Raw genomic sequence first — 25,220 nt, forward strand, 5'->3', positions numbered from 1 at the left:
CCCTTCTTTTCCTGTATTTTCTTGTCAAATGCAATTAAAACAAAGGCATGTATGAAACTATATTTTTTTTTCACAGTTTATTTTATTTTTCTTTTCAATGTCCCTTCTTTTCCTGTATTTTCTTGTCAAATGCAATTAAAACAAAGGCATGTATGAAACTATATTTCCCAGTTTCATATAAGGCTAAAATTATAGATATCACAAAATAATATTACTCCCATTAAAGTAACACCTACCTTTTCCAAGGTTTAATCTACTGAAAAATAGAGAAATACCAACCAAAACTTAATAACATCATCAGGATTACCAAGTACAGTACTGTTAATGGTATCTACAATGACACTCCCCACTGGTGGAACCCAGGCTCACACACCACACAGGCACTGGGTGAAGACCATGGGCATAAGAAGGTCAAAAGTCTATATTTTTCAACAACTGAATCTTGATTTGTGCAATGACAAGCCAATGCTCTTATCATTTAAGTTGGTCTTTTTACTCCAGGAAGCTATTGCCACCTTCCACGTCATCAACAAGAATTGACAATGATGATTCATTAACTCATGAAAATAAAATAATTGACGAACAGCCTACTGTATTATGGAAAATTAACTATCTGTCCCATCATCCGCATCTTCAATGTGAATATGGTAACAATGGAAGTCAGCAATTTAAACAACCTGCTCAATGCCTACAGGCATAATGAACCATACTTAATAGAAAGTATGTACTGTATATGGGTATGACCATGCTGAAATTTACTTGGATGACAATGTATTATAGTTATAAGTATAAAACACCAGTTCATTTCTATTTCAACAGTTTTTACTTACAAATAGATGATACATATATCATTAATTAAAAGATACAATAGATTTTGCAACATTGTAGTAAGATTCATTTTTTCAATAAAATTAGCACTAAAGTGTTCATTTGACAACACTATGAAAATATTTTCCCTCAAAATAATGTTTTAGATGCATAAATTAATAATTGACAAAAATAATTTTTAGGGTATCATAACAAATCTTGACTTTACCTGGATGAACCATTCACTGGTTTAATGCACTGGCAATTATTCTATGATTTAAGAATCTTATAACCTGATTATAACCGATTACTTTTATCCAGATCAAAAACAAGCACTGATGATTGTACAACTTTTGTTAATTACCATTAACAAGTACAGCTGCATTTATTACTTTCAAGTAAATACAGATTCTAAGGTAACCACTAAAAATGATTGCATCATCTTCCCAAACATACAAGGTGAATTACAGAATGTGAAAAAATACGAGAAAAATTATTTAGTACACTAAACTAATTTAGTACACCATTACAATAAAGAAATACAGCCAAGAAGGTTGTACAGAGGCACTTTGCAACACTATGCTAAGCTACAAATATCACAACCTTCATTAGTTTCATATAAAAAGAATCCTACTTTCTTTTACTAAATCCTACACTTAAATCAGATTGTCATAGTTTAAAGTAGAAAGACCTGCATAAAGATATGGAAAATGAATACTAACCAATGTCAGTATAGGATCTACATCACAATTTTCTTTGGTAACATACAAATACAACAGTTAGTGGCTAAAAGTTATTTCAAACTTCTTTGTTCCACTCCAATATGGAGCAAAGTACTTAAGAAAGTGTATTCCTTTACAACTGAAGAAAAAAATTTCCCAATCACTATAAAAACCATCAGGCACTTATTACCAAAGCAAGGTTTTCTTTGGGCTCAGGTTATCTTCAAAGAAACAATGTTATCTTAAACGTGGACTTTTCTTTTAATTTACAACTGTAATTCAAATTTTTCAGTGCTTCAAATATTAGAAATTACGTTTACATTAATTAAAAAAAGAAATTGGCTTTGCTATTTCTTGATGTAGTTATGCAAGCACTACACTACAGATATACTTCATTATAGAAAGCACTTTCCATAATCAATGATTTTGTGTAAATATTCCATTACCATTGGTAATATCAATGAATAGGACCCATATGAGTTTAATATAAAATTCACTCATTTTCATATCTTTTTAAATCAAATAATTCAAACTAACTGCTGTTTCGTACAAGTTTTATTAGTAAAGGGCAAAGTATTTGGGATTCTTATATACAGCTCATCATAAAAGCTGCTAATAAAACCATAATAATTCACTAAAATTGATCTAACATTAATTACATAAAAGCAATTAAAACCACTTGTTTCCTTCACTCTTGGAATTCATTAATTTTCAAGTACAACCAATTACGATGCTTTTTCTCCTAAATACAGTTTAACATATAGCTAATTAGGAAATGTCAGAAAAAAACATTCTTGACAGTTTACTCTTTAGCAGGCATAGCACAGACCTCTTCACATTCTAGGTCTGTTACATTGAGTGGTTCATTGCTTTCCTCCGCTGTAGCTCCTGCAGTCTCTTCTTCTATCCCTAGAGCCTATAAGCAAGAAACCGTATTGAAGATTACAGCATACAAGAAAGTAAAAATGAAAAAGAATGCTACTAAATTCTTATCCAACCCAAAAAATGCTTTGAAGTATTCACTATGAAAATTGAAATAAATTCTCTTAACAGAAATTTCCAAGAGACAAGTAAATTTAGCTGTTGCTTTTCCATGAAAGACTGAAACAAGATATTTACTGTAATGTAACATTAAACACCTTTCTTTACGAAACTATAATTGTAAAGCAATTTTAGTTTTAAATCAACAACAACACATTCATATCAGCTTTTTCTTTTCAGGAGTTATATGTGAAATGAGTCCTGCTCATTCTTCTCTGCCCTGTGTTCTTTCTGCATGAACTCCCATCAGGTCTATGTTTTTGTATATCCCTCTTCTTTATGATTTCCTTGACACATTTACAAGCTTTCATTCTGCTACTTTACATGTTAAACCATCTCAATCTTTGAGATCTTGGTCATTTCTTCAGAACCTTGATACCATGCATCTCCAATCATTCCTCATTCATAATACAGTCTTTCCACTGCACTCTGGTCAGGAATTTTAATATTCTGCTTGAATGTCATCCCAAAATTTTTTCCATTTTCTTTGTTCATGCTCAAGTTTCTGGTGTCTATTGATTGGCTATTTTTATTTACCAATAGTCTAGCTTTCTCTCTGCATTTCATCCACACTGTAGCTGCTCTTTTTCTTTCTGCTTTCTCAGTTTCTACTTCACAGTCCTGTGTGTCCTAGAAGTAACAGCAATGATCTAATACTTCTATGACCTGCCCATCTATCACAACCAATTTCTAATTTCTCCTTTGCTGTGTGTTCTTGTAACCTTAGTATTGAAAATCATGCTAATCACTGTTTTACATGAGCTTCACAGCCAATGAAGACAAGCTTTTGATCAAGAGACCGCATCTACAATAACAACTGCAGGTCCTGTATCCTTGATATAAGGCAGCTGAGGGCCTCCAGAAGCAGCCAGACATTTGTAGTCTTGCAAGAAAAGTCCCTTCCTGAAAGGAACTGTTGGATAACCTCCAATACTGGAGGTTGTGGATCTGAAAAGACTGGCAGCAACTCATATCATGACAGAGAAAAGCAGTCACCAGGAATTTCTAAGAAAAATAAAAAGCTAGGCAGCAAAAGGATGTGGTAATCTAACAGGTGTTATATGGTCACTTGAAGGTAAGAGAGATACTTGCCGAAACAGAGCAATTCATAATGTGAACCTTACAGAAAAGAAATAGGACACTTATAATGGAAAGAAAGAGGCTCTAGAAGAAGTTAAAAGTTATGGTCACTGATCCAATGAATTATTTTTTATTTCATTCTGCCAGAAGAAAAGGAAGATAAAGCACTCCAAGTATGATCATATCCCAAATTGGGGAAAATAAAGCTGGTTTAAAGTTTTGGTAATTAGGATCAAGTGAACTATTACACAAAATTTTTCATCTTATCTAAGCTCAGTAACCTCTTCAAAACAATGGATTTATTGTGATGGCATATTTTACACTAATAAAAACCATAAAACTAAGTGGTCAACAAGCACCTCAGCAAAAGTTACTTTCCATTTTTATTAGTTTATTATTATTATTATTATTATTATTATTATTATTATTATTATTATTATTATTTTTCAGAGATTTCATTTATATGGAACTTTCTACAGGTATCCACTAACTTGAAATTTTACATCTGAAATAAGTGCTGAAAAAATGAAATGAGAATTTGGAGATTTTATTGAAGAGAAAAAGATAAATAAATCCAGAAACATTAAACTACAAGGTAAACTTTTTTAGGTAGATAAAATCCTCACTTGAACTTTTATAATGGCAACATATTCAGGAGACTGTTCACAGTCAACAGTTGAGGAATAAAAGCTGCCATCTGAACTCAGAAGTTAGCAGAAAACATTTACTGTAAATGTTGTTCAGCAAATCTGGTTGTTATTGGAAGGATAAAAAAGGGCAGATAAATAAATATAGAAATCCCGGATTATATATGTAATCAACGGAAGTTTGTAAAAAACTGGATGTTACAGACTAAATACACACACAAAACAAAGCCATCCAACACCTTAAAAACATAACAAACATCTGAGGTTCTAACTGCCATACCAACATATTCAGGAGACTGGGAAGAAACAGTCGTTGGGTCTGGTATGATACATGAAAAAGACCTCTGGAATGTCAGGCAAGTTCAACACCCCAAAAGCCAAATCAAAAAGTCCTTAAAGTAGGTTGGTGCTGTTACCCCATACAAAAATGGGAATAAAAGCTCGTTAAAAGTAAAAGAAAAGAAAGAAAAGGATTAATTGAGATAGCAAAAGTTCTCTGCTAAACTATATCTTATGTCAAATTGACAAACAAGAGACCATATGTCAAAGGTCCAATTCATAACTGCTCAGTGTTAGGAAAGAAACCTAACACCATGAACCACTCTGTCTGTGATAAACCTCTGGCAGAAACAGACATCCACACCGGAGAACAGTATTATAGTGCAGGAAGGACAAATTCTATGTCTTTCTTACCTGTAAAATGGCAGAGTTTGGTGCATGATCAGCTGGATTATCTTGTTTAAATTCATACAATAGTTTTTCTCCCTTAGCTTCCACAACTATCAGTCCTCCATTCTGGAATCCATCTCCATGCATATTGCTTGCAATTCCCACTCCTTTCCCTGGCAAGCAGAAATCAAGCCTGTCATTCTTGGTGGATTAATACATATAAGTAATAGCATTCCTAATACAGAATAGAATATTTCTATACAAGGTCACATCATACATAATTTGACAACTATACAACACAATAAGCAACTACTACAGATAATGTTGTTTTTAAACACTATTACAGGCTTGGCACAGTGATCAGATTTCATAAAAACAGAAACAGAACTTAATTAATAACAACAAAGTTGATCGTACCTTCTTTATCACTGCTCTTGAAATTTTTGAAAAAAGTGCTGGAATCAGATTAAGGACACCCATTCTTTTGAATTCTAAATCTTTGAAGCTCTTTTTGTCCACATCAATGTATAACTCTGAAAATTAAGAGGCATATATCATTAAATTAACACCCAAATCCCTGAAATACTGCTCAATTCAGTACAGTATATGATGACCACTGTGTTAGTTTACAGCAAACTAACATGCTACATAGAAGACAAGAAATACTGAAGAAATGTGTGTATACTCTTTGTACTGTCAGCAGGCTATGTATCAATTTATGAAAATCCAAAGTGGAGTACTATAAATCATGAATAAACGACATGTCTGTAGTACAAAACTACTATACAAAAGAAAAAATGTTTTAACAGCAAGATAAGGCCTTCCAAAGCTAACCAACACTAAGATATATGGGAGACAGCAGGCCAGTGTGGCATAACAACCTAAATAAATTTTGTTGGAGACCACATGTTCAATTTATGTTAACTCTTCTTACAAACAGAAAATAGAACAAGGGGAAAAAATCACATAATGCATGAGCTAAAAGGACTTTCCTATTTTTTTTAGAAGGGCCAGTAATCAGCTTGTCCTTACGATAACTTAAGTATATACAAACTCTCACTTCATAGGAGGCCCTTTTCCATTTTCTTCTGAGTACTATCAGATAAATTTTTAAGTGTATGACCAAACAGTGAACCATATGCACAGGTCCACAATCTTGTTGGCATAACCCACACATAAAAAAATTAACTTTGTATGCTAAATAGTAACATCAAATATAAAATGGGATTCATCAATGGTAACACAAAAAATGGTTACATATACATACATCCACAATATCATGTTTATTAAGGGGGCAGGAAGGGTTTGGGGGCAAAATCTTTAGATGAGAGGGTAGCAGTGGCGCAGTCTTCTATATTAAGCTTTTCTTGTTCCAGCTACTGCCACCAGATTTCTCTTTACATAATGATCATTTGAATTTGAGCATGACTATGTAACATTAAAGATATATTGTACTACCTTTAATCCAAAATGACACTTACAATCCACAATAATAAGATGCTCATATTTACATCAAGCCTTCAGTATTATAACAGAGGAAGAATGAATATATTTTACCGAATTTCATTATAATTTACAGATTTTTTATATAGATCAAGCCTTTATTTCAGCCACCCTTTATGCATATAGAGACCAAAAAAGACAAACTGACTTGTCTCAAATATTAATAATTATAAAACAAAACTCTGTTCTGTGAGAATTTAGATGCATTCACGTGAGCAAGATTCATGTAATTTTCAATGGTCCAAAAATTCCATGAAATTCATACTGTTGACTTACAATTAATTCTCATTGAACTCAGTAACTACTAAGCACCTTTAAAAGAAGCAGAAAGCATGAATCAAAATCTTAATAGTTACATCTACACCAGAGATCCTTATGGTAGCTAAGCTCTATGCCTAAGGCAGGATAGGTGCTTGAACTGTTGCATTCAAACTACCCCAGCCTTCTTCTAAGATTTCTGTTTTCCATTTCTATAATCTTAGAAGCAAGTTAAATATTCTTTGTTAATACAAAGGAATGTAATTATTTGTTGATGATCAATCACTCACACAGTACAGTAATTTGAGTGGTAATGTCCAGTGAAAAGGAACTGTGGGATAACTTCAATTCATGTACCACATTCACAACAAAAGAGATTTACACACACACAACAAACAATCTGAGCCCACTAAAGGATTATATAAGGTTAAAACCACCAACGATGAAATAATGGAGTCCTCCTGCACTTTTTCTCAACAATGAAGTTGCACAATATAGGGATAGTGAAATATGGTGTTATGTTATCTTGTTATTAGGAACATGGTTTTCAACAAATTCCAAGGCAAAAGAGAAGCCAAGTGATAACTATCCTCTGACCCCTAGAATTATCTCAGCTGCAAGCCTACACACTTCACTTATGTATTTTAATGATGTAAACACCAACAAGAAAACAGATTTAAAAGTGAGGTATTTCAGAAATTTGCCATAAATGTTCATAGGATTCTCATATAGGGGGAGATTTCATCAAAGACAATCTGCAGATGACCCAGCTGACTTGGTACAAATCCATTGTGATTTGTCAATATAATTATTACCAATCTGCCAGTTATATGAATCACTAAATTATCTCCAAGACATGGACATTTAATACACACACACACACACACAAAACTTCAAGAGTTGCTGAAAGAATTTGGGTCGAGCCTAAATTACTCAAGGAAGACCCTTCAAAACACTACCTGATTTGCAATCTCTTCTTTTTGAGACACAAAGGTGGAATTAAGACTACCTCCAGATTAAGGAAGTAGTATCTGGATAATAAGCAATCTCAAGAAGGATAGGGAGGCCAAAGTCCATGCCTTCAAATGTCTAAGAAGTGCAGAATATCACTGATAATCCAAGCTGCCTCATCTAGTATAATACTGTACAGTACAGTAGGCAAACTATATGCTGAAACTCATATTCAAATGAGTACAAATTAATATACATCTGGATGTTTTGATCATTACTGAATAATCTGCTCTTTCCACCTATAGGAGGGTTCCTACTCACAAACATATTTACCTAAAATTGCAATGATATGATACTTTAGCCATTAAACAGTTCTATGACTTGCTAGTATGCATAACTTAAAAACAATTCCCTTAAAATGTATTATATCATACTCATAATAAAGCATGTTTAAGTGGGCAGAGCATTATCTTGTAAGTGAAACTGTTCAGCATTATTGGAAATGACATTCTTTAGAGCTACATGCAAAATACTAAAATTGCTGTGATGAGACAAACCTCCTTCAAAGAATTTCCCCTCTATAAATTCCTCAACTCCCAGTTCTTCTAAACCAATGCCAATTAGTCTGACATTAGCCTCTGAAAGCTGTGGCATAAGGAGACTCAACTCCTTGGATGCCACTCGGCAGTAGAGTCACCCAAAACGTCGCATGAAGAAAATAACGCATCGTTGCTCAGCCCAAAATGAGTCCATTTTTACTTCCTGAAATAGATAAAAATGGATAAACTTAGTCACTGCCTAGGCAATGATACTGAAAAATTCTCCATATTTATTTTCATCTACTGCATTTTGAATAAATTTTACTATTATAAGTAAAGTTAATATGAAAAAAAAAAAAAATTACCTGGTACTTAAATTACACACTGGGCAAAAGGATTTTGAATTTACCATGATTCTCCTATCTTCAATTTGCCTTATGTAACTAGCCAAAACAATAGCTACAAACAATTTGATTAAATAAATTACTAGAAATATTTTTTGGTTTACTCAATCTGATGAGGAAAGTGAACTATACTTTTGTAATTACTACTGTCAGTGATTAGGTTAGGAAATATTTAAGCAACAAAAGCTATAAGTAAAAGTTTCTTAAGTTATTTTAATATTTCTTGGAAATATGACAAATTTTAAATCAATTTGTATTTTTCATAATTAACAAACCTGAGGTCTTAACGTACGGGGATTTTCTCAAGCACCTAGCTGGAGTCTGGTTATTAATAGCACAAGGTTTTGGGTATGCTACAGTATACAGGAGCCCCAAGTTCAACTAGTTTTATTTCCTGCTAAAAGAGGCTTCATCCACATACACCCTAACCAACTCTCAAGAGTCCTGAGGCTTGTGTGGATGTAAGGTGAAGAAAACAGATAAGGCTACCAAGCAAATAATGTCTAAACATTTCTAAGCTCCAAGGATAGTAAACCAGTTCTCCAAAAGTTATAAACATATAGCATCCGTGGATGAATAATGACAACTGCTGCAAATTTTCTTATGAAGTACAGTACTTAAAACAAGCTGATGATATGAGAAAATTTAATGTTTATTGCTGAAATAGAAGAAAGCTAAATGCAAGCACAGAAATGGGGGTCACTGGGAGCTGCTTGATGTAGATGACCTAGTGTTAACTGCAGAGAATGATAATGAGGTGGGGAAAATGTTTAAAAGGAAAATGTGAAAATGGTCAGAAAAGGACTGAAAATCACTGTAAGCTTATGGTGACAGGTAAAGAGGCAGAACAAAAGCTAAAATTAGGAAATTAGCTATGTAGTTGTTGTGGGAAAAACGTGAAGATGAACCCTGACCTGATTAACAAACGTAGCAGATGGTGTCACAACACGTGCTCAGCATTATGAAACATACATAGAATAAGATTTTAGATGCCCAAGATGCATTATACGAGCATATCAAAGAGAGAGGAAAATTGTGAATCCTATAGTTATAGATGGGTAGATTTTGGAAGCTGTACGATGTTTCTGTTACCTTGAGGAAAATGGACTGTGAAGCAATTGTGAAAGTATAGTAAGAAAGAGAGCACCTGAGACGACATGAACTGGAGAGAGACAGCTAGGTTGCTGGTAAAAAAAAAAAAGACATTAGTAGACAGAGCAAAGACATTTGATGGGTCATAAGTCCAGTAACACTATGCAACAGTAACATGATTACTGACAGGGAAAATAGACATTTGGAAAAGGCATGAACATGAAATGTTAAGATTCATGGCCACAGTATGGTGTAAAGATCATACTATAAATGAGGAACTGATGGAGATGTAGTATCAAGAGGCTTGGAAAAAGACTAAGAACTAAAAGACTGAGATGGTTTGGACATGAGATGAGAAGGTAAGAGAACACTGTTAGAAAAGCAGTAGATATGGAAGCAGGTCAAAGACCTACAAGAAGACCAAGATAATCATGGAAAAAGGGGAGAGATGAAGATCTTGACCTAAAGGGAGTTCAAGAAGAAACAGCACAGAACACAGGTGTGGACAGAATTCATTTCATACTCATAAGTTCATAATAGGAAATACTGATGTAAAAATGTTTATGATGATGATGACGAAAAGATCAGAACTGTTCTAATGTTCAAATTTCATCTTACTGATGTCACAAGGGCACTCATAAGTTCCTTGGACAAATAATGCTGGCACACAATGAATTATATACACTTCTGCTCACCTATGTACTGACCTAAAGTGATTGCAGCTTACCAAATAGCATCAATGGAAAAATAATGATGGCAAAGAAAATTCAATTTCCAATACTGTACCGTTTTTTGAAACTAGGTCAGTTTCAACATATGAGCTTTTAGGTGTCATGTTAACTCTAATACACCAGTGGTTTATTATTATTCTCACTATCTACATGTATCATGGCAACTGGTTAATTCACTTCACATTTACAGACAATACCATATGAACCTGAAAGGTTCTACCCAATTTTATGGATGAGAGAGAGAGAGAGAGAGAGAGAGAGAGAGAGAGAGAGAGAGAGAGAGAGAGAGAGAGAGAGAGAGAGAGAGAGAGTGTGTGTGTGTGTGTGTGTGTGTGTCTTAGCTCTGCAAGAAGATACCTCCACCTCCCATTCATGAAGCACAAGGCAAGAAGTAAGTTTATGAAACAATAAGGCCTGTGGTATTAAAGGACAGTTATTTATAACCACACAGTTAAGGATATTGGAATTTTTTTGACTTAGGACATAAGACGTCTTGATATGCTTGACATGAAAATCACTTTCAAACCTATAGGAAATAAACCATTGCATAGGTATTTACAAATAAAAACTATATAGACTGTATCAAGCTTCACACTTTTTCTAATTTAACTGACAATGTGGATGATGTCACAGCCTCAAAGCTCCCAATCAGAACGTCGTTCTTTTTGTTGTGGGCACCTGGAGCAGTACTGTGATTATTTTAAAACAATGCTGAAATCTGACTGACTGTTCTGTCTTTACCATACTTTAACTAATCACACTCCTGCAATTACAACTGTAATTTTTAAAAATATGCACTGTTCAGCAAAACTGGCTTCATTTATCTGTTATGGCTACTGCAGTGCTAAACATGTGAACAGTGTTCTCCGAACTATTTCTTGGCAATTACTAAGTTTCACAGTAATATTGATAGAAAGAGAGGACAAGCAGTTACTTTTCTTTGTGAACATTTAGTGGTGCCTTATTCACTAAATTGTCTGCAGTGTAATTCACCCCTAGCTTTCAGTGAAGACAAGCACTTGCGGTATTGTGACCAAACTATTTATTTTGTAAACCATGAGACATCGCGGTAATTACGATGTCAGTATTTAAAAAAGTGGCTTTCTTGACAACAGGCATCTTCCACTAGTTAAGTTAAGTGCTATTTTGTTAAACACTGGCTGCTTCAGTGTTTGGATTTCTGCATTAAGTCCAGGGAAATATATTATGTTAGTAAGCTCGAGAAGCTTTTACTTGTAGGTCTCGCACTATGCCTTCAATGATCAAGAAACCCTGGGTGGCCCCGCCTTTGTTGTGTAAGTTGACAAATGTTATTTTGGGAGGAAAAAATATGATGGCGATATGCCTCTAAATGATATATGGATGTTCTGTGGTACTGAGAGGGTTTCTGAGGTCAATTTAATTGTGTCTCTTGTGGAAGTGATGCAATGACCTGAGTGCTTTTGGTTCAAAAATACCATGTATTAAACCAGGTAGAGTCATTATTAATGACAAGTGGCCTGCCTATAGCCCCCTAACTGCTTTAAGGTATGATGTATATGGTGAACTACTTTTCAGATCCCTCTAACCAAGACACCCATCCTTAAAATACTGAGCTTCTTTGGCACAAGATGAAGGAGTGGATATAGTGTCCAGGTAAACAGTTGGAGTCTTTCTGCCAATATGTCTAGGTTCATTTTCATCAGCAAGTACCCACAGGTTTAGTTCCTTCATCATTTGTTATCAGTACCAGTCATCTGATATGTTTGATCCAAAATCTGTTGACTGGAATTCTGACTAAGGTAAGGGCAACAGGAACAACCACTGATGGTTTATAAAGATATTTTTGAAGTATACATGTATTTCACACATTTTTGTATTCCATAGTCAAAACCACTTCCCACTGTAGGCTCCCATTACTGTTGGTCTTGAAGAAGGAAAGGGTTCTATCTCTAAAACTACCAATTTCAACTGGATATGATGCTCAGACACATTCAAAATGCACATACAAACATGGGAAAGCCATATCTTTAACATCAAACAACAATCCAATGGTAAACTTTTAGGAAAGTTTACTACCAAGGGTCATTGAAGGATACAGTACTCCAGTGAAGTTTTATAGGATGAGGGGTTCAATAAGGATTGAGCTACTTGGTTAAGTAGAATGCAGCATCCTTAAGCTCAATCACTTTTAGATATCATGCAACCCTTAGCCCAATTTTAGGAAGGTTACGTGGGTGAACAATTGGCAACCACACCCCCTTAGGTTAGGCTACCTTTGAAGTGGTATTCCACACCTTTTTTTATTTACATGCCGTGAAACACACTCACAACAACTTAATAGGGAAACTTTATGTTTCAGTACCATAGACGTCTATTTTTTGTTTTCTTAACCCAAAACCTTGTTTTTCCACTTAGGTTACTCATGAATATTTGATGGGAACTCTCTGAATATGGAAATATATAAAAATGAGTTGCATGCCTACTGTTTTGCCTTACAATGTTGTCAATATCTACAAAACACTACCCTTCTCCTAGATATACAACTATAAAAATACATAGTATATCTTCTAGTTAAGAAACTGAATTGTCAAAGGCTATATATACAGTACTTACCAATTCTAACAGGCAGGCTATCCTAAAATAATTATGATATATATCAATGCCTAGCCAAATTTTTTTTTACATGTTTGTCTTGTATTCAATTTACTATTTACCATTATTGTCGGTGGTAAAACCTGTTTTTGCATTTCCCCTACTCTTATATCTAACAATTATGAGTCAGACCCCTGTGGGAAGCCAAGGTTTCAGGTGGGAAATAACTATTGAACTGCACCAACAAAAATGGAAAAATTGCATAATTTATTTGATAAATAAAAAAACTACATGACTCATGCATGTGAAACCAGTAATAACCCCATAAAAATATAAAAGTGTGATATGGCAAGGATAATTACATGGTTCCCAACCAAGTAGAAGGGAGCCCCAAGCCCCAAATATACAACCTACAATGGCATAAATCAAGAGAGTGCAATAGTATAGGAATGCAAACCATAACCTATGACAGCAGATTCTAATTAGGCCTACCCAGTGATCCCTGGATCCACTAACACTGTTTACCTTAAATTTTTAAGATTATTTTACTATCTAGATATTAGTAACAAAATACATGTAAACACTCATCACCACTGCTTTTAATTTTCAGAAACTGTACAAATATTTTCTGATGTGCAGTGGTCATATATTAAGCATTTATATTAAAATTGGCATTCATGAATAACACAGTTCAATTATTGTTGGAGGAAGTTTGATTAGATAAGTTTAAGATTTAGTTTTCTCATTTCCACTTATTATGCTGTAGACACAGAAGCCAGTGTTTTACTGCACTGCAGCAGGGAAGGAAAAATGGAAGGTGTCTGCGAGTATGAATAAAAAGAAAACCAAATATCCTTCATTGGATAAAAGAGCCATCAGCCTATTACATAACATACTGGATCATATAAAAAGCTACTTAATGTTGAAACAATAAGAGAAATAAACAAAACACTGAGGTTAAGGAGAGCTTAGCAAGCTGCTGTCCACACCAAACTGACTTGCCCTTCACATATGAGAAAAAAAAGCCAAAATTATTGTCATTTGATCATTGGCATTATTGAGTTCAGTACTGCCAAGAAGTATATATGTGGGCTTATCACATATTCAAATCACTTTCTGTAGGATTACAATTGCCCATTCAATTGGGATGCCTAACCTAAGCCTTTAAGGAGGCCAGCTAGCCTAAGAATCTTTGATAAAACTCATCACTACTACCACGCCCCTATGTTCGGTAACTACCAGTTTACTTGTAAAAATTGGTGCCATGTTCAGTCCCAGCACATAGGGGATGAACGTAAAATATAAATAAAAGACGGTAAATATCATAAACATACAAAGAAGACATAAACATACACATAAGCATAAATAAAAGACGGTAAATATTCCGGACGGCGACTGATCAGAACCAGGTCGCAGTAGTAGTCTTCAGTTTTACCGAATCGTTTTAGAGGAATCTAAAAACCTCCTTGCAGTGGCAGCAGTTTAACCTACCAATAAATGGCCAGGATTGCAGCAGTTTAATCTGCCAATAAATGGCCAGGGCTATCTCCAACATAGGGTAGCGGACTTCCGAGGCTTGACTATGCTTAAGCCTGGGATAGTCAAAGCTTATGATACTTCAACCGTGATTATGACAACTTGGCTAGATAAACCATGCGCATTACACGGTATAAGTTACTAAATAAAAGCAAAATCACAGACAGACTGATAGCGAAAGTATGCAAACACAACCTATGCGCAATCGGGTTCACATTTGAATACCGCGGTAAGTTACACAAAAGAAAAAACTCAACTTCATCCGTTTGCTATCTCACAGTTATCTAGTCACATTAAAACTAACCTCTTTAGTGTCTGCTTTCCTGACAACATTTTCTGCGATCTTTTCCAGGCTCGACATTTTTCTTCGGGAGTTGTCACCGTTGTGTCTTGCACCAACTAACTTGTGCAGTGGCAGTGACAGCACTGGCACTGGCACCGTGTCAGTGAGCGACTAGCGTGAGCGAGGAATTAGTTGTTTACATAATGTATTCGGAGGCCTTACAGTATTGCCAGAACCGTCGGTCTTCCCTCCGATTTCTGTAGAAATCTGGCCACTTTGATACCTGAAAGCAACCCTGGCCAATGAGATGTATTTTAAAATAAAGGGGGTATGCTATCTTTATTTTACGAATGGATGAAACAGGGTATCTACAATTTGAAAATAAATGAAATGTGACGTCTTCATTTTGCTCGATTTTGTACATACACAAAGCTCAATCCAAGAACAACAAACGAATTTTTAAATGCCAAATAATCATGCCAGAGATAAGAGTATAGACATGAAAAGATCACTAACGAAACTGACTAATTCCCTCCTTTTAAAGTAAACTTTCTCAGAAATGAACCGTCTATGGCTAGGTGAAGATGGAAATGACGCAGTTGTCTGAGTGAAGGTTTCGGCACTTCCTTGCATTATATTGATTAATTCTAGCTTTAGACACAGATATTTGGGACTTGAGATCCCTGGAAAATCTATTCTACTATATACTTCCAAGAAACAGTTATTATATGCAAGAAAAAACAAACAACGACTGCTGTTGACGTTCAAAGCAGCATCCCACCGGAAAACCGCAAATTTGTAGCAGTGGCTCAGCTTGTCTATGTGTGAGGTTTTATGTTTGTGTGAGAAGGGCGACAAGACAACAGAGCAATGCCCTAAACTAGAAGAGAGAGAGAGAGAGAGAGAGAGAGCGTACCCGCGAAGGGCGTGACATTATAAGACAGAAACAGAAATACAAGGCGATTCGTAGCTGGCGGTAGAGGAAAAGGAACGGTAAATGGATTGGAGCAATCAACAAATAATTGCTGGTTCTTTGTTCCCTGCTCTCACATTAAACGCCATTGCGGAGACACTATAAGGCATTTAGCGCAAAGTGCAGAAAATAATATATCATAATTCTATTGTACCATTGCTATTTTTCTCTGTTTAGTCCATTAGCAGCTGACTGTTTCTATGTATAACCTCAAATATCGGCCTTTCTTGATGTGACCAAATATTTTTGTGATTCTTTCATTTCATTTATTAGCTTCACCAGGGCATTTCATTTATCTTTTTTTTTTTTTCTACGTAGTAACCCATTTCGTATTCCTTATTAGACGTCATGAGTGGCACAGCTTGCAACCTTTACCAGTGAAAGTAGCATTTATGTCTAACATAATAGCCTGACTATGACAGTGACATCTCTCAGATTCTTAATTTCTCTTCCTTCGTACTTCATTCTTCTTTTGTCTTGTCCTTGCTGTTGTCTAACTCACTTCTGACCATTGCATTATAAATGAACTCATTTTTACTATTGCACTATCATTGAATGTCTCTTTTTTTGCGACTTTTTGGTATGACATTTCCATACAACAGATACCATTCTTTATTATGGACTTCAGCGAAATATTTTTAATATAATTCCTCCGTTCTGTGAAAAAGACAATTTTGCATTTTCCACAATTCAATGTGATCTTTTTACTGTAGTACTGAACTTTCTTTTAAACATTTCATTTACACACTCATTTCTTCTCGTGCCCGTCTGGCTATTGTTCCACTAGGAAATTTCTTTTTAATCTTCTCATATTCATTATTGTCACAGCTACTTGCTTTCTCTCTCTCTCTCTCTCTCTCTCTCTCTCTCTCTCTCTCTCTCTCTCTCTCTCTCTCTCTCTCTCTATATATATATATATATATATATATATATATATATATATATATATATATATATATATATATATATATATATATATAAATATAACATGTTCCAAAGGTGTCAGTCGCATTGCTCCAAAAACTGGAACCAATACAAAGTTTCCTCTTTTCACTCTGCCCTCAGTTTGGTAGTAAAGGTGAATTTTATTTTTCAGGCCACTTAATCCGTTCGTTAATGAATGACTCTTAGGGTTCTATTCCTCCAATAGCCCTTGACCAGCAGTCCATATCTATTCATTTTAGTCTGTGTTTTTCTGTTTCCGTTTTAGGTATTTCATTTACATCTGAACATTCCATGGCTGGGGTCACATAGTGAGCGTCGCCGAATGGAACGGATTTTTACTCAGCCATAAAAGTAAAGTAGTTTACAGTAGCTCTTTAAAGTGCTTTAATAATATTGCTTACTTTTACACTGCGTTGTGCCTTTTTATTATATATTCTGCATTATATGGACACGTAAACTCATATAAAACACATTCAATTTTTGTCTGGAGTCCACATTTTGATATTTTATTTATTGATTGATTGATTGATTGATTTTTTTTATTTATCTATTTATTTGTTTATTTATTTATTTATTTATTTATTTATTTATCTATCTATTTATTTAATTATTTATTTATTTATCTAGCTGTCTATTTATTTATTTGAGGCCATAAAATGGATTTGGATGAGCACTATACCATGCCTTGTTTATAAAACAACATTTCGATCCACATGGAGCGTCTTCTTTCCCCTGAATGTCAATGTAGACTGATCACCGTTTTTAAAATAAGGAAAGGAGGAGGATTATTGTCTAAACATCATCTCATTTGCTGATTTCTTAGATGGAAGAGTAAATGCCAAAACAAATATGGCCTCCTCTAAAGACATTAGATTGTGAAGATTCATATCATGGAGAAATGAATATCATTTGTTTATACAATACACATGAGTCTTTCAAGTACGTATGACGAAGACATACTTAAAATAAGAGAGCAAAACCAATGAAACCACATATTGCTTTGTGACAGAAAAATAAAAGAAAGGTCCCTGACAGCTCTCTGGGATGGTCGTCCTCTCAAACTCTGTGGGTTTTGAGTTCAAGCCCAGCTCAAGTCTTCACTGACAACAAACACGACCTCGCCTTCCCTGGAAGCTAGGAATGGGACCTCCTGGGCCACCCCTATGCCAGCCTGCTGAGTCATCAGCAGCCACTGTTTAGTTAACCTGGTCCTGGTGGGGGTATATGCTCGTTGTGTGGGACACTATGCGACGGTGCAAGAATTTGTCGCTGATGAGCGACCAGTCAAGAGGAGGAAAATTGTTTATACCAAGATCTAGATTTTGGTTTATACTAACGTACGCAATTTACGCAGCTGGATAAGTAACGTAATCTAGAAATTTTATAGTTAACCTTAAAATGTCCACATGAAACTGAAATAAATCCTCATTTGAGGAGGCGTTTGATTTATAAAATAATCTTGAGTAAACTACAAGTAGTAACAAAACAAGAGGCCGTACTCTAGCGTCAGTGAGTTTCTCCTTCCTCGTTTTTTGTGCTATTTCATTGCAAAAGCTTTTTTTTTTTATGGAACATAAAGACATTAATAAGACCACTTGTTCTCCAGAATTCACTTTGGAATGAGTTAGTTATGCCCCACTTGTGGATTTCCGTCTTTAATGCATACTCTCCCTTGCTAAATCTACCCAGTGTGCACGATCTTACTAAGCCTTTGGCATTAGGAACTTGTAAGTAATCTATCTAGATGTAAAGACAAGCATAAATCGTTTGGGGACTAGCGATTCTTGAATGAGCGTAAAAGAACATGGCGAAAATATCGCTGTATGAACGAAAAAACTTTATTACTTTTATGAACGATATCTATCATGCACTGGTTTTACTTTCATGGAGGAATGGAGGAATTTAACACGGTATCGTTTTCATAGAAAAGTGAAGATCAGATGAGTTTAAAAAGTTGAAGTTGCATCCTACATATCGTAAGTCTAAAGTCGAAGATAATCTCTCTCTCTCTCTCTCTCTCTCTCTCTCTCTCTCTCTCTCTCTCTCTCTCTCTCTCTCTCTCTCTCTCTCTTCTCTAGACCTTCCTATCGCTCCTTTAACTAACCCATTAGGCTGAACCTTATTTTGTCAGTTACTGTTATAGTTTTCTTGAATAACTTGTTCATTTATGTCCTAGCAGGTTTGAACTGTATATCTTTATTGTTTCTCTTAAAAAACTGCAATTTATCCATTCTTTTTAAGTTCACGAGGCATTTTACTGGATAGTTTTGGTACCGTATGCTCAAAAGTCTATCCTCTATTATATTTACCGATAAACAAAGTTGACACTTATTGGTTGTAGGCTTCAGTATCGTTATTTAAAAAGAGACAAGGGCTTCTGGAATGATAGGCTGTTAATCTTCTTATTAAAAATATGAAAAGTCCATCATATAGAAGTGTGGACAACTACAAACAGCTCTACAACAATGTGTGATAGATCCTTATATGATGCTGTTACCTTGAATTCAATGAGGGCTTAAGAAAGTTTGTAATAGAAGTAACACTTTAACAAAAAGATGCAGACATTAAGATTCGTAAGTGGGCTCTGGAACTAAAGTTCATAGGTAGAGATGGGTCAGATATTACCTAGAAGTCAACCACTCGGAAGGATATGGAGGCTGGTATGGAAAAGAGCCAATCTGGAGACACGTTTCAAAGTAGGGTATGGTGAAGTCATTCATATGTAAAATACACACACATACACACACACACACACACACACACACACATATATATATATATATATATATATATATATATATATATATATATATATATATATATATATATATATATATATATGTGTGTGTGTGTGTGTGTGTGTGTGTGTGTGTACAGTTGCCTGTTGTATGAAAAAGAGACAATTTGGAGACACAATTCAAGCTACAGCATGGCAAGTTATTTCTCTGGCCCTTTCCACCTCCGCTGCGTGAAGAAATGGAACCAATGGTGTGTCTAATAAACCAGATATTTCAGTATTGGATGTCCCATTTGCCTGTCAAGCGTTGAATGGAATATAAAGAAGGGGAAACAGACGCCATGTTTTTTCCACTCCGTTGATGCTAGGTTGTTGGTATCGTTCTCAAATTCTTCGCTCTTTTCAGTTCAGTTTATCACTTCTCAGTTAAGTAAATTTATATCTGTAAAAAAATGCTGGCAAGGGAATGGGCTTAATGAAATTAGGGCATATGATTGATAAGTTAAAAAGCTAAGTATACCTTAGTTTAACCAGATCACTGAGCTGATTAACAGCTCTCCTAGGGCTGGCCCGAAGGATTAGACTTATTTTACGTGGCTAAGAACCAACTGGTTACCTAGCAACGGGACCTACAGCTTATTGTGGAATCCGAACCATATTATAACGAGAAATGAATTTCTATCACCAGAAATAAATTCCTCTAATTCTTCATTGGCCGGTTGGAGAATCGAACGAGGGCTCAGCACAGACCTAGCCGAGAACGATATCGACCAGCCCAATGGTGAACTATATTGATAGGTACATAGACAATAGTGCACGACGTGTTGCTAATGATAAGGACCAGTAGGTGCTTTTAATATTTGCAGTCTCCAGACAGATTTAGAAGAGAAAATAAGCCACCTCGAATAGCTATGATTCTTTAGATACTGATACACGGAACATAGATTTTTTTAGCCTAAACAAAGCGTTCAATAGTGTCAGATGGAGAGGAATAGTTTTTTTTTTTTTATGATCACAGTATGTAGGAGTGTCGACAACTAGTAGGGGTCACAAACGATGTCTTTTCAGAGATTCCTGTGGTCATAACTTAAAGTAGATATATTCCCATCGGTTTGAAACCAATCATTTACCATTTGTAATATGCGTTTCCAAATTGTAAGAACAGTGGGGCCATATAGCGATCTTGGAGACGGTACGTAAGTAAGGGGAAAATTCCATTGCTCATGATTATAAAATAACCAAGGAAAAGATGATGATTCTTGTAAGGATATGACATGATAAAGTAATATGAATGCAAGTAAATAATACGTATTTCTTGATATGCATTTCCTATAGTATTTCTAGTAATGATTCTTGTGGGTTTGAGGTAATTCATAGTTATGGCATGAAAAATAAATAACCAAGTAAATAAATTAACAAATTAATGTATAGTGGAACTATTCGTGTAATTAATATATTTAGTATTTTTCTCTTAAACATTATACTCACCGGAAGTACTTTGGACATCTTTAATGCAGCATTGCTTAAAAGTTCTTGAGACTTACCACAGATTGGTTTCTGGATACTAAAGGAATATCAGACATTAATTTTTGAATGATATTTTTCGTTTTAAATTTTAAGACAGTGAACAGCATTTAAAATCCAAAAGTTGTAAACAGAGTGTCATTACCTAAGCCAAGGTGGTTGTGTTTTTATTCGGCTTTTTATTTACCTGTCTGGTAATAGGATTATGCAAAAGCTTGTCTAAGGATTTTTAATAAAAGATTCAGTTTTGGGAAAGATAAGAATGTAATTATGTGGGGAGAAGGGGCATTTCGAGGCACAAGTTTCCCAGCCGTTCTACGCAAAGGAAAAGGAAACCTAATGCACCTCTGTGGAAAACAAATATGGCGATTGTTACTATGAAGAAATTCCGAGTGAAGGTTATGTCTCTTATCACTAGCGAATCCAGAAAAATTTTATGGGGTCACCAATTTTCATATTATACATACATGCAGACATGCATACATATACAATACACACACACACACACACACACACACACACACACACACACACATATATATATATATATATATATATATATATATATATATATATATATATATATATATATATGTATGTGTGTATAAGAAGAAATTAATAAATGGACAGCAGTCTCCTGTTCTATCAGGAAATACCGAACCCATTATTATTATTATTATATTATTATTATTATTATTATTATTATTATTATTATTATTATTATTATTATTATTTATTATTATTATTATTATTATTATTATTATTATTATTATTATTATTATTAATTATTATTATTATTATTATTATTATTTTTTCCAATTTTATAATTTCTATAATAGAATTTTTTATTTTTATTCTCATTTAAATCTAAATCAATATTATTATTATTTTTGTCCTTATTCTTTCATGGTGGGGGGGGGGGCCGGCACGTGTACTTATTAATGCATGTTGTGAAACTTCATCCTGATAATACTAGATATCTTATGCTGTTTCCCATGAATTGTTAATTTGGTTTCGGCCAGTTCATTTACTACTATAGTATATAGTTTGCCGTATAAGTAAATATTTGTAAATATCAAGGTGTGCAGGGACATGCATCCCGTCATGACACTATCTATTATTATTATTATTATTATTATTATTATTATTATTATTATTATTATTGTACCAACATTTAACTGGGAAGCATTTCCCACCGCTCTCCTACCCACCCACACCATAATCCCGAGGCCTAATGTGCATATTTTTCCACAAGACATCAAGACATCGTGTCCCCAACACCATTCGATGTAATGGGCCTGACTCTTGCATGGCAACTCTTGTCATGGAAAACGAATGCGTTATTTATTACTATGTATGTATATATATATATATATATATATATATATATATATATATATATATATATATATATATATATATATATATATATATATATATATATATATATATGTAGGCACTGCAATTTATTTAGCGTACCCTTACCGTAAAAAATGTCAGTGTATGCTTAAATGTCTTGTCTTAGAAATTATCTTATGTATGGTTCTGATCGATATCAAATATACAGGAGCATACAAACAAAAAAGATATCAGCGCATAATAAGTTATGGCCCATAAACTTTTTTTTTTTTTGTATGCCGATTAATTATCGTTTTTAAAACAATTCTCAACAAATATCAGACGTCTTATGAACAGATATAAAACTATTAGGATGTCGTCATTATCGAAGTATAGATTGCTGTACAACGAAACAGGTACAGTACCCGCAATTCGAGATTGTTATTAATACCGCAGATTCAATCACGGGTCGTAAATTACCGTTATTACTGGCCAACTATTGGGTCGGTAGTTGTTTTTGTGTTCTACCTGGTAGTATTTTATACGGGATTTTATTGTCTGATTTAAGCCCACTTTACATCGACTGTTTTTTTTTTTTTATTTAATGAATCTGGAGGAGAATATTTACATCAGCTATGTATAACGTCAGAAAATAAGATTTCGGGCATAATTTTTGTTACCTATAAAGGCAGCATCGGCAAATTAGGCTCATCTTTTTAAACTGTGTTAATGTTTGATAATTTGTACCTCTCCTTTTCCTTTTAGTCTCTACAAGAACAGTTTTAGATCACTATGCGGTCTTTTATATATATATATATATATATATATATATATATATATATATATATATATATATATATATATATATCTATAATATATATATACATCCTTTCTTAGCTTTATATTATAGTTTCTATCATTAGTTTTCTGTAAAAGAAAACTATCGAGATGGCTATTTGTCTGTCCGTCCGCACTTTTACTGTCCGAGAGGGCCGCAAATCGGTATGTTGATCATCCACCCTCCAATCATCAGACATATCAAATTGCAGCCCTCTAGCCTCAGTAGTTTTTATTCTATTTAAGGTTAAAGCCAGCCATGATCGTGCGTCTGGCACCGCTATAGGTGCCAACAACACAGGCAACCACCTGACTGTGGCTGAAAGTTTCATGGGCCCCTGCTGAGAGTGGGAGCTGCTGAGAGTTTCATGGGGGCCTGCTGAGAGTTTCATGGGCCAGCACAGTTTATACGCATTATACACAGAAAACTTGATTGCGCCGAAGAAACTTCGGCCAATTTTTACTTGTTTTTATTGTTTCAAGTCAATGAACAAATGACCTTGTTGTCAGGTGGACTGATCAATACAGAAACCACTGGACAAGTCGAAAGTAAGGAGATCTATGTGTAAAAAGATAAATAGTCGAAAGTAAGGAAATCTATGTATAAAAAGATAAATACGTGGAACGGAGATCAGACAAATCAATAGACAGATTATTAGAGAGATACATTTGAATAATTAATTAGACAGATTTATAGTGTACATTCACTGGGAAGATCAGTAGCAGAAATCAGTTCACTGAAGAACAACTTATTTTACAAACTGGATAAAACCCTCGAAGTAAATTGGTATCCCTGGTGTACAATGAGAAATTGCTCATCATTTATGTTGACAAATGAAGTTAGGATAATGGCCGTTGTTTATGGCACAAACTCGTAATTTTCGGTACATAAAATACCGTTCAGACAAAGGTTTTCATGCAAGAGAAGTTCTTTCAGTTGCTGGTTCTTGTGCAAGGGATATTTTATCACTTTTTGTTGCAACTGGGCGAACTTGGAAATCGTTAAAACAGTTAATCGGTAAAGGTTCTTGCACACGCACATCACACATTTAGAAGTGCGTACTTGCGCACGAACCATAAAAGCAGGAGTCAGTATCATAAAAAAAAGTTTATGATATAACTCAACATTTGGGCCAAAACAGTTGATTTGTCAGTCAGTCTGTTACCTTACGTTTAATATTTGTATGGTCGACATAAACTTTCCGTCGTAATAACCATTAAAAAAAACAAACAAACAAAAGCAAATAAAGCATTAATCCGAGTATACTTTCCATAACTCTTAACTAATTGGAAGATCAACAGCTTAAGAATGAAGTAAACAAAACGCTTCTCTATACAAACATTCTTTGTATGCTGATAAACGGAGGGTGACGAAAAAGGAACAAAATAATCACTCTGATGTTTGCGTACAAACAAGAGTAACGAGGAAATTGGTTAGTTTAACGACTGATCACTGAGGAAATTAATCGAAGTTTTCGCAAAGTTACATCCCGTTTCCAAGATAGATAAACGTGCGTTGCAGTGAAAGGGACCGAACGCGGTTTCTTCGCATGTAAGATAAGGGTGCTATCAATTACACCATGAGAACCAAAGCTGAGAGAGAGAGAGAGAGAGAGAGAGAGAGAGAGAGAGAGAGGAAATGTTAAGACAACTGTATCCCTCTTTCTGTCTGTCGTTGTCCCCACAAAAAAAAAAAAATTAAGCCATAAAACACTTAATCGCTAAAGGTGATGTTATGCTATTTTACTGGCACGAGGCTTAAAAACACCAGGAATGACTTTTTATAACGCCTGGAATCACGGGCCCTGGAGCAGATCACAAGCACAAGCGGGGAAGAAGGAATGCCGTGCCTTGCTTCCCATTCCATAAGATTGCCGACGAGCAGTCGATAGTCCCATTACACATGGATCGATGCCAGAGTAGTGCTTGAGCTTGTGCGACGCCTGGCTCGTGTTTATGAATAAATGATTTGTAACCAAATGCGTCTTTGTTCAGGTTCAAGTCGGTGTGCCTGGAAATTATTATCGAT

The 25,220-nt window shown here is 34.7% G+C and overlaps 1 protein-coding gene across 1 annotated transcript; it reads right to left on the reverse strand.

The window, feature by feature from the left end:
• Nucleotides 1-107: 107 nt before the first annotated feature.
• LOC136839826 (prostamide/prostaglandin F synthase-like) lies at nucleotides 108-23,583 on the reverse strand. The gene is given in 7 exon segments (XM_067106156.1): nucleotides 108-2,445; nucleotides 4,991-5,127; nucleotides 5,130-5,139; nucleotides 5,384-5,499; nucleotides 8,236-8,371; nucleotides 14,859-15,008; nucleotides 23,506-23,583. Coding segments are annotated over 7 exon segments (741 nt in total). The 3' UTR covers nucleotides 108-2,331.
• Nucleotides 23,584-25,220: the final 1,637 nt, after the last annotated feature.

This window comes from Macrobrachium rosenbergii, chromosome 6 (assembly GCF_040412425.1).
Source record: "Macrobrachium rosenbergii isolate ZJJX-2024 chromosome 6, ASM4041242v1, whole genome shotgun sequence".
Taxonomy (NCBI): domain Eukaryota; kingdom Metazoa; phylum Arthropoda; class Malacostraca; order Decapoda; family Palaemonidae; genus Macrobrachium; species Macrobrachium rosenbergii.